Source organism: Pecten maximus, chromosome 7 (assembly GCF_902652985.1).
Source record: "Pecten maximus chromosome 7, xPecMax1.1, whole genome shotgun sequence".
Taxonomy (NCBI): domain Eukaryota; kingdom Metazoa; phylum Mollusca; class Bivalvia; order Pectinida; family Pectinidae; genus Pecten; species Pecten maximus.
In genome coordinates, this window is record NC_047021.1 from 11770074 (window position 1) to 11782276 (window position 12203).

Consider the following 12203-nt stretch of genomic DNA (forward strand, 5'->3'; position numbering starts at 1 on the left):
CCAACCCATCAAATCCCCACCCCGAGGGCCAGATTTTTTGTTTTGCCCCAATCAATATTAATTATGACTAAGTATCAACATAGCAACCTTCATAAATGTGTTTTTTTTGTGTCAGAATGTACTTGCACCCACTTGCATTTACCATTATGTTACCTCAAACAAGTGGAATCCAGTCATGTCATGTTGATTTAGACCTTTATGCAAATTCTGATTTTAATATTCTTTAAAATTAACCACTGTTGTCAAATTTTAATATCAAGATGTACTTTTCACCTATGCATGTTCCTTTGGAATATCACAAAAAGGGACAAAAAACATTGCTATTTTCTCCCTCATTGGAGGTTTTAGAGGTTGACATGTACTTAGTTTTTTTTTGTTTTATCATGAGTAATCATTGAACAATCATTAAATTAATGCATGTTGCATAGCTATAGTAAACTCAAAGTATTTAAAGGGCAATGATGACCATAACAACATTCGCGTGCTGGGTGGATCAGCTTTAATCAAGTAGTTTCGACATTTAGGCGTGTCGTCATCAGAACAAATCTAAAATACAAACTTTCATGATCAGGTATCAGGTTATTAAATGTGGTGCCTTGCCTAGTAACAATAACAACAAGTTTATGAGTGACGTAATGCATAGTACACAATGAAATGATGTCATCAATAACAGTGAGAGCTGGTAGTAGGGAAATTATATCAAGATGTTTCATATGTGTTACATAAAACTGTATATATTCATAGAATCCATAGAATATAATGGCTAATGATATTAGAATTAAACATCCTATTTATATAAGTATATAGTTACATGTACAGTAAAATTAGTAGAATACAAAATGTAGTTATAGTAGCTGGTACATGTAGCTGGTATGATGTATGTCAAATGGCTTGTTTCAGGTAAGATAGAGACATGATGAGTTTGATATTTGACTAAAAACATACAATAAATGCAGTAAATAATATGGCTTGCCATATAGCTCCTTCATGATCATGAAGTATCCAAGAAGTAGTGAAGTAACTGTCCTTGTAAGTTCAATTGATCATGTGATGGTATCGCTTAAGACTATAATCATGAAGGAATATGGTCCTTGCGGCCGGACTCTTGTATTTCCTGTGGAATCCGTCGGCTTGGTAACACAGAACCACACCAAACTTTTTACACGATGTGAATCTTCCCCTCTCGTATATTCAAAGCATTTAATATGAAAATCTAATTTTTATGACTTGGCTGCTGAATCCTTGTGTGAATTAGGGGTCAGACTTGGTCTGCTGAATCCTTGTGTGAATTAGGGGTCAGACTTGGTCTACTGAATCCTTGTGTGAATTAGGGGTCAGACTTGGTCTACTGAATCCTTGCGTGAATTAGGGGTCAGACTTGGTCTGCTGAATCCTTGTGTGAATTAGGGGTCAGACTTGGTCTGCTGAATCCTTGTGTGAATGAGGGGTCAGACTTGGCTGCTGAATCCTTGTGTGAATTAGGGGTCAGACTTGGTCTACTGAATCCTTGTGTGAATTAGGGGTCAGACTTGGTCTGCTGAATCCTTGTGTGAATTAGGGGTCAGACTTGGTCTACTGAATCCTTGTGTGAATTAGGGGTCAGACTTGGTCTGCTGAATCCTTGTGTGAAGTGGTCAGACTTAGGCAAAATGAGAAAAAGTATATTGTGATACATATAACTTAAATTGCGTTGCCATCATATGATCACAGAAAATATCCAGGTGAGTGAGGCAAGTCTCATTGGCCTCTTGTCTACTGTAGGAATGACAGGATTTGGTCCAAAAGGCTGAATCATTCATTGGGGAAGGGGAACACATTTTTGTATAAATGATGGGTCTATGACCCCTTTGGCCTTAGGGGTGTAGTCCAATAGGAGAAAGGTAGTAGCTAATTTTTGAAAATCCTAGCTTCTTTTTTTAAGGATCAATTGACAGGATTTTGTTTTAACTCAGTCTAAAGTCTCCTTGGGTGAAGGGAAACTAGTTTTGTATAATGCTGGGTCTGGCTCAGCTATGGGTTGGAGGAGGTGCACGTGGACGTGCGAATACCTCGCTGCTTTGCGGCTCGGTATTCACAACGAGAATAAGCCCAGGTTAGTATAGCGATGCATACTGACACTGCATGAGGTTGATATCCATTACTTACATATGTACATGAAAGGTTTTGCCATAATCACTAGCATATACAGGTGAGCAATACAGGTCCTCTGGGCCTCATCCTTTGTATTGAGTGTGTTTATGCCTTGAGAGGTAGACAAAGTGATACTAACAGTTTTGATTTTCTGATGTTTTTAGTATAAATGACTGTTTCAGGTGCCAAAACTACTCACTTTATTCCCGACCAAAGGAATCAAGTCTGGAGGCAGAGTATTGACAGTAAAGGGAAATAACCTGCTAACTGGCAACCGTGAACGCATGACTGTAGTCCTCAGTAATACCGCTGGAAATATACCATGCAGAATGTGTGTTACAGTTTACATACCACTTCATCAACAACTCACAGCTACTAAGTTATTAAGAATATCAATAGTGATTGCTTAACTTTGTGAAGACTTTATTAAGTGCATGTGAATCTAATTTAAATAAATATACCTGTAAGAATGTACAATATTGTACATTAACTTTGTATACAGACTAATTGTAACTATAACCTGATTGTTTATTTTTCTTTTGATGTAGAGGCATTTCTTATTTCATATTATTACCTGAAAAGATATAGACACAAAAAAACTGATTAATTTTATTAGTAAGTCCCTTTGTCTAATTGATTGTGTAATGTAATTACAGAGCTGATTCTAGTGTACAGAAGGATGCTAACACTATACTATGTTTCACGAGTGAGTACACTGGCCCTTTACCACATCGAATGACTGACATTACCGTTACCTTTGATGATTCCGCAGTCAAATTAACTGAAAAAGTCAATTTTACGGTTGTGGACAACCCAATCGTCAGAATCGAGCAAAGAGAAACAATCAAGAAGTAAGTACAGTACTTTTTGTAATGTTATAATTGTTTTATTGGTGAACATTGTAGTAATACCAGACATCTTACTTGTAAACAGATTCTTTACTCATCAAATTAGAATAGCTGACTTTTTAGGTCATCTGACCCAAAGGGCCAGGATGACCTACAGCCAGGTGCTTCGTCCATCATCGTGCGCTGTCCACCCTCCACCCTTTATAATTGTGCTGTCCATAAACTTTTCACATTTCAAGCTTCTTATCAAGTGGGATGCAGCTCTAACTTACTTGAAATGATCCTTAGAAGGTCCTGACCAAGTGTTGTTACTTTTTCAACTCAGTACAAAATCCAAGATGTCAGCCTTCTTAAAAAACATACTTTAAACTTCTCCAGATCAACAGGTGCCATGAAGCTGAAATTGGTAGGGATGTTAAAGAAAGGGAGCTAACAAAGTGTTGTTATTTTTTGGCCTCATCAAAACTTTGACATGTAAACCATGACAGCCATTTTGTAACATGATTGCACAATCATGGTTTTCCTGAAAAACATCTACAGAAAAACCTCGCTATATTGCTACCTTCTGTTCTCCACGATTTTAGCGATATAACAAGTTTGGCGGTATATCGGGGTTACCGCTCAAACCCAAGTTTGCTGTCCAAACACTATGAATAGTGCTTCCATAACAACTGTAGACGTTGAAAATAAAAAATAATGTATTTATTTCAAGATATTGCATCGAATTTTACATATATGCTTTGATAAGAAATAAATATTAAATTTACCTGTGTAATTATTTTCCCGAGAATGTCATCGTAATTTGCGTCACATGATCTAGTAAACGTAACATGATTTTCACTGTTACCTCGTTTAACTGTGTACATGTTCTACCCGGCGCCGAAAAACGTATCAATTGTCGTTTGTTTTGACTTCAACCGACAAACTGACAAAACAAACTGTTGAATATAGATAAATATTTCTAAATGTCTGATTCAGCTGTAGAATGCTTGTGTTCTAGAAATTTGACAACGTTTCATCATTAACTCGCATGAGTAATGTTTTTAGATCTTTGTCCAGGGTTTCCGGTATTGTTAACGTTGCGTCATCACGTGGTACGGTACCTCTGTGTATCCGACATCTTACTGTTGTCTCGGAGTAACAGAGTCCCATGATATTTTAACAAAGCGTGAAGCAGTATCACAAAAGTGAGTTTTATTCATTATAACTCACGAAACTTTCCTAAAAAAAGACCACAAAGCAATAGTCATGGTTCATTGATTTCATGTGTGTACATGCGCTCGCGGTGTGTACAGTTAATTGTCTGTCAGTCGGCAGTCAGTCATGTAACAATAACATATACACACACATCCTTCTGGAGTCAATTTGGCGATATTAATGAGGTCAAGATGGTATTATTTTTACCGTTTGTTCTGGAAATATAATGGCGGATGGCGGTATGCGAGTTAAGCGGTAAAACGGGTGCATTATAGCGTGGGAGGAAATCCGTTCTGAATAAATTAATGGCGATAAGCGAGTTTGGCGGTATAACGGGTGGCAATATAATGGGGTTTTACTGTATTTTAAATTTCTTCTCAAGTTCTAGCTACCTGTGGGATTTAGCTCTAATTTTCCTGAAATGATCCTTAGATGGTACTGACCAATGCAAGTGTTGTTATTTTTTGGGTTGGCCAAATTCCAAGATGGCTGCCATGACAGTCATCTTGAAAAAACACATTTAAAGTTCTTCTCCAGTTCCAAAGGTGCCACCGAGTTAAAAATTGGTAGGAATGTTAAGCCAACAAAGTGTTGTTATTTTGTGGCCTTGTAAAAACTTTGTCATGGCAGCCATGGCTTTGTAACATGATTGTGCAATCATGATTTTCCTGAACAACGCCTATTTCAAACTTAATTCTCCAGTTCCATTAATGGAATTCAGCTGAAACTTGGCTACAAGGTCCCTCAGATGGTCCTGACAAATTACAAGTTTTGTTATATTCTTTGGTCAGTCCAAAATCCAAGATGGCCATCATGGCCAACAGTAGTATCACTATACTTTCTACTGAGTATATTGCCCATGGGCCTCCGTTAAAAAAAGAGGCTTAAAGTTCAGCTAACAGACTACAGTATAAGAATACTGGTATAGGATATAGAGAGGTTGGATGTTTTTTCTTTCACTCAATTCAGTTAATATTGTTATTGATTTTAACAGAGGTGGTGTTGCCGTAGACATAACTGGAGAGAGATTTGAAGCTGTCTCTTTTGTGAGAATAGGACAGGTAGGTTATATCTTACATATCACTATCTGTTGTAATTAGTGTAGGACAGATATGTTATATCTTATATATCACTGTCTCTGTTGTAAGTGTAGGGACAGGTAGGTTATATCTTATATATCACTGTCTGTTGTAAGTGTAGGACAGGTAGGTTATATCTTATATATCACTGTCTCTGTTGTAAATGTAGGACAGGTAGGTTATATCTTATATATCACTGTCTGTTGTAATTAGTGTAGGACAGGTAGGTTATATCTTATATATCACTGTCTGTTGTAAGTGTAGGACAGGTAGGTTATATCTTATATATCACTGTCTGTTGTAATTAGTGTAGGACAGGTAGGTTATATCTTATATATCACTGTCTCTGTTGTAAGTGTAGGACAGGTAGGTTATATCTTATATATCACTGTCTCTGTTGTAAGTGTAGGACAGGTAGGTTTTATCTTATATATCACTGTCTGTTGTAAGTGTAGGACAGGTAGGTTATATCTTATATATCACTGTCTGTTGTAATTAGTGTAGGACAGGTAGGTTATATCTTATATATCACTGTCTCTGTTGTAAGTGTAGGACAGGTAGGTTATATCTTATATATCACTGTCTGTTGTAATTAGTGTAGGACAGGTAGGTTATATCTTATATATCACTGTCTCTGTTGTAAGTGTAGGACAGGTAGGTTATATCTTATATATCACTGTCTGTTGTAATTAGTGTAGGACAGGTAGGTTATATCTTATATATCACTGTCTGTTGTAAGTGTAGGACAGGTAGGTTATATCTTATATATCACTGTCTGTTGTAAGTGTAGGACAGGTAGGTAATATCTTATATATCACTGTCTCTGTTGTAAGTGTAGGACAGGTAGGTTATATCTTATATATCACTGTCTGTTGTAAGTGTAGGACAGGTAGGTTATATCTTATATATCACTGTCTCTGTTGTAAGTGTAGGACAGGTAGGTTATATCTTATATATCACTGTCTGTTGTAATTAGTGTAGGACAGGTAGGTTATATCTTATATATCACTGTCTGTTGTAAGTGTAGGACAGGTAGGTTATATCTTATATATCACTGTCTGTTGTAAGTGTAGGACAGGTAGGTTATATCTTATATATCACTGTCTGTTGTAAGTGTAGGACAGGTAGGTTATATCTTATATATCACTGTCTGTTGTAAGTGTAGGACAGGTAGGTTATATCTTATATATCACTGTCTGTTGTAAGTGTAGGACAGGTAGGTTATATCTTATATATCACTGTCTGTTGTAATTAGTGTAGGACAGGTAGGTTATATCTATATATCACTGTCTGTTGTAAGTGTAGGACAGGTAGGTTATATCTTTATATATCACTGTCTGTTGTAAGTGTAGGACAGGTAGGTTATATCTTATATATCACTGTCTGTTGTAATTAGTGTAGGACAGGTAGGTTATATCTTATATATCACTGTCTCTGTTGTAAGTGTAGGACAGGTAGGTTATATCTTATATATCACTGTCTGTTGTAAGTGTAGGACAGGTAGGTTATATCTTATATATCACTATCTGTTGTAAGTGTAGGACAGGTAGGTTATATCTTATATATCACTGTCTGTTGTAATTAGTGTAGGACAGGTAGGTTATATCTTATATATCACTGTCTGTTGTAATTAGTGTAGGACAGGTAGGTTATATCTTATATATCACTGTCTCTGTTGTAATTAGTGTAGGACAGGTAGGTTATATCTTATATATCACTGTCTCTGTTGTAAGTGTAGGACAGGTAGGTTATATCTTATATATCACTGTCTGTTGTAATTAGTGTAGGACAGGTAGGTTATATCTTATATATCACTGTCTCTGTTGTAAGTGTAGGACAGGTAGGTTATATCTTATATATCACTGTCTGTTGTAAGTGTAGGACAGGTAGGTTATATCTTATATATCACTGTCTGTTGTAAGTGTAGGACAGGTAGGTAACATTTTCACTACATGTAAAGTACATTGAACAATCCACAGTTAAATCTGTAGAAGCCATATACTATATTTTGTACCCTTTTTTTGTGTTTTATGGCAGGCTCCTTTGTGTAAGGTGATTAATGACAACAGCATGAAATGCTTTGTTCCTGAGTACAATACAAGCCAAGGAAAACGGCGGCGCCGATCCACAGAGACATGCCCTTGCAATCAATTCCTCACTATCCACATGGACAATTATAACTATCCCTTCAGAATGGTGTTCACAGAAAATCCAACTATTTTGCCATTTGAAGACACACTGCACTATGAAGCAGGAAGTTATATTGAAATTGAGGTACTTACTTTATCTAACCTACAGTTTAAGGTCATCTGACATGAAAGGTCAGGATGAACTATAGCTGGCATTTGCCATCGAGTTGAAAATTGTTGGAGATATTACGGAAAGGAAGCCAACAAAGAAAAAATGGGTTGTTATTTTTCGGGTTGGTAAAAAGTCCAAGATGACTGCTGCATGGCCATGACACCATCTTGAAAAAAAAAGTTTTATACTTCAACTCCGATTTCACTGGTGCCATTTCGTAACATGATTTTGCATTTATAAATCATGGTTTTCCTGAACAACATCCTATTTTGAACCTCTTCTCAAGTACCACAGTGTAATTCAGATCAAACTAACCTGAACTGATTTTGTAATTGTCCTAACCAAGTGTTGTTATTAGGTTTAGAAATCCAAGATGGCTGCCATTTTGAAAAACACATTTTAGACTTTTTCTCAAGTTCCACCAGTGTGGTACGTACAGCTAAGACATGGCCTGAAATAATCCTGAGATGGTCTTCCGGCCTCAAGGCTCATGGCATATCAAATTATTGTAGGCCTACTTGTTTAATAAATTCCATATGACATTGCCACTCATGTATGGTCCTTTATATATGTAGCAGGCCAGGTTTTAATTGTAAATACTGTACATATAGTTGTATGGTCGCCTTCTAGCTTTGGGCTAGGGGCTAGGGCTGGCTGCACACTACTACTCCTTGAACTTTTACATTGGTGCCGCAGACCACTCCAAGTGAAAGCAAGAGGCTTCCTTGGAGAGAGAACCTGGGTTGGTGTGTTCGGGGGTGAACACGTTTGAAGGAGGGAGTAGTGTAGCAGGCCGGGTTATAACTGTAGATACTGTACATAGTTGTATGGTCGCCTTCTAGCTTCCGGCTAGGGGGAATTTCCCTTTAGCTCAGTCGGTAGAGTGGCGGACCAGTAAGCCGAGGGTCGCGGGTTCGATCCCGGCTGGCTGCACACTCCTACTCCTTGAACTTTTGCATATATATGGGCACTATAACTATGCTAGTACTTATAATGTCTTTATAATTATATTCAGATGACCTTTAAGGACCATGAACCTTTTGTTATAGTAAAGAAAGCATTAGTTGTGTCATTGTTACATTTCCCTACACATTCGTGGGGCGGGTTGGGATGTCATTGAATTGTCGACATGGCATTATGAATTGCTTAGACAAAGAAATCCTCTATCTAAACCTCTATCTATATAAAAAAGACAAGGGAATCTGTCACCAGTATAAGTAAGTATACACCTGTCTAGGTAAGACAAGGGAATCTGACACCAGTATAAGTATACACCTGTCTAGGTAAGACAAGGGAATCTGACACCAGTATAAGTAAGTATACACCTGTCCAGGTAAGACAAGGGAATCTGACACCAGTATAAGTATACACCTGTCCAGGGTAAGACAAGGGAATCTGACACCAGTATAAGTATAAACCTGTCTAGGTAAGACAAGGGAATCTGACACCAGTATAAGTATACACCTGTCTAGGTAAGACAAGGGAATCTGTCACCAGTATAAGTATACACCTGTCTAGGTAAGACAAGGGAATCTGACACCAGTATAAGTATACACCTGTCTAGGTAAGACAAGGGAATCTGACACCAGTATAAGTATACACCTGTCTAGGTAAGACAAGGGAATCTGACACCAGTATAAGTATACACCTGTCTAGGTAAGACAAGGGAATCTGACACCAGTATAAGTATACACCTGTCTAGGTAAGACAAGGGAATCTGACACCAGTATAAGTATACACCTGTCTAGGTAAGACAAGGGAATCTGACACCAGTATAAGTATACACCTGTCTAGGTAAGACAAGGGAATCTGACACCAGTATAAGTATACACCTGTCTAGGTAAGACAAGGGAATCTGACACCAGTATAAGTATACACCTGTCCAGGGTAAGACAAGGGAATCTGACACCAGTATAAGTATACACCTGTCTAGGTAAGACAAGGGAATCTGACACCAGTATAAGTATACACCTGTCCTAGGTAAGACAAGGGAATCTGACACCAGTATAAGTATACACCTGTCTAGATCTAAGACAAGGGAATCTGACACCAGTATAAGTATACACCTGTCTAGGTAAGACAAGGGAATCTGACACCAGTATAAGTATACACCTGTCTAGGTAAGACAAGGGAATCTGACACCAGTATAAGTATACACCTGTCTAGGTAAGACAAGGGAATCTGACACCAGTATAAGTATACACCTGTCTAGGTAAGACAAGGGAATCTGACACCAGTATAAGTATACACCTGTCCAGGGTAAGACAAGGGAATCTGACACCAGTATAAGTATACACCTGTCCAGGGTAAGACAAGGGAATCTGACACCAGTATAAGTATACACCTGTCTAGGTAAGACAAGGGAATCTGACACCAGTATAAGTATACACCTGTCTAGGTAAGACAAGGGAATCTGACACCAGTATAAGTATACACCTGTCTAGGTAAGACAAGGGAATCTGACACCAGTATAAGTATACACCTGTCTAGGTAAGACAAGGGAATCTGACACCAGTATAAGTATACACCTGTCTAGGTAAGACAAGGGAATCTGACACCAGTATAAGTATACACCTGTCTAGGTAAGACAAGGGAATCTGACACCAGTATAAGTATACACCTGTCTAGGTAAGACAAGGGAATCTGACACCAGTATAAGTATACACCTGTCCAGGTAAGACAAGGGAATCTGACACCAGTATAAGTATACACCTGTCTAGGTAAGACAAGGGAATCTGACACCAGTATAAGTATACACCTGTCTAGGTAAGACAAGGGAATCTGACACCAGTATAAGTATACACCTGTCTAGGTAAGACAAGGGAATCTGACACCAGTATAAGTATACACCTGTCTAGGTAAGACAAGGGAATCTGACACCAGTATAAGTATACACCTGTCTAGGTAAGACAAGGGAATCTGTCACCAGTATAAGTATAAACCTGTCTAGGTAAGACAAGGGAATCTGTCACCAGTATAAGTATACACCTGTCTAGGTAAGACAAGGGAATCTGACACCAGTATAAGTATAAACCTGTCTAGGTAAGACAAGGGAATCTGACACCAGTATAAGTATACACCTGTCTAGGTAAGACAAGGGAATCTGACACCAGTATAAGTATACACCTGTCTAGGTAAGACAAGGGAATCTGACACCAGTATAAGTATACACCTGTCTAGGTAAGACAAGGGAATCTGACACCAGTATAAGTAAGTATACACCTGTCTAGGTAAGACAAGGGAATCTGACACCAGTATAAGTATACACCTGTCTAGGTAAGACAAGGGAATCTGACACCAGTATAAGTATACACCTGTCTAGGTAAGACAAGGGAATCTGACACCAGTATAAGTATACACCTGTCTAGGTAAGACAAGGGAATCTGACACCAGTATAAGTATACACCTGTCTAGGTAAGACAAGGGAATCTGACACCAGTATAAGTATACGCCTGTGATTAATTCACTACATCGATGGCAAATACAATAGATAGAGAAAAGAAAAAAGAGGAATCGCCTAAGACCAATGCAAATAGATGATGGTTACCACCTTCTCCTCTCCTTTTGTAACCTGCAGGGTAGGGACCTACTGCGAGGAGCTGTTGAGTCAGACTACCGGGTTTTTGTCCAGTCCGCCAACTGTGATGAGGTTAAGGTCAACGCTAATGGCACACTTATCACCTTTAAACCACCCGACTTTCTGTCAAAGGGAAATGAATACCAGGTGGAGGTAAGGGAGTTTATACTGACCATTAACTCAAATATGTACTTCGTAAATCCTTACTAACCATTAACTCAAATATGTACTTCGTAAATCCTTACTAACCATTAACTCAAATATGTACTTCCTAAATCCTTACTAACCATTCGACTCAAATATATACTTCCTAAATCCCTACTTATCATTGACTCAAATATATACTTCCTAAATCCTTACTAACCATTAACTCAAATATGTACTTCCTAAATCCTTACTAACCATTGACTCAAATATATACTTCCTAAATCCTTACTAATCATTGACTCAAATATGTACTTCCTAAATCCTTACTAACCATTGACTCAAATATATACTTCCTAAATCCTTACTAATCATTGACTCAAATATATACTTCCTAAATCCCTACTAACCATTGACTCAAATATATACTTCCTAAATCCTTACTGACCATTGACTCAAATGTACTTTTTAGCTACTATAATGACCATTGACTCAAATGTACTTCCCAAATCCTTTACTGACCATTGACTCAAATGTACTTTTTAGCTACTATAATGACCATTGACTCAAATGTACTTCCTAAATTCTCTACTGACCATTGACTCAAATGCAATTTTTAGCTACTATAATGACCATTGACCCAAATGCACTTCCTAAATCCTTTACTGACCATTGACTCAAATGTACTTTTTAGCTACTATAATGACCATTGACTCAAATGTACTTTTTAGCTACTATATATAATGACCATTGACTCAAATGTACTTCCTAAATTCTCTACTGACCATTAACTCAAATGTACTTTCTAAAGACATTACTGACCATTGACTGAAATAGATACTTCCTTAATACTTTACTGACCATTGACTGAAATAGATACTTCCTTAATACTTTACTGACCATTGACTGAAATAGATACTTCCTTAA

At 37.6% G+C, this 12203-nt stretch overlaps 1 protein-coding gene across 1 annotated transcript in view; it reads left to right on the forward strand.

Moving 5' to 3' along the window:
* Positions 1-12203, forward strand: part of LOC117331609 (plexin-A2-like) — a 128016-nt gene that overhangs the window by 58102 nt on the left and 57711 nt on the right. Inside the window, exons 14-18 of the mRNA XM_033890420.1 lie at positions 2313-2461; positions 2787-2981; positions 5170-5236; positions 7292-7528; positions 11133-11285. Coding sequence (XP_033746311.1) covers positions 2313-2461; positions 2787-2981; positions 5170-5236; positions 7292-7528; positions 11133-11285 — 801 coding nt within the window. The remainder of the gene's footprint in view (positions 1-2312; positions 2462-2786; positions 2982-5169; positions 5237-7291; positions 7529-11132; positions 11286-12203) is intronic.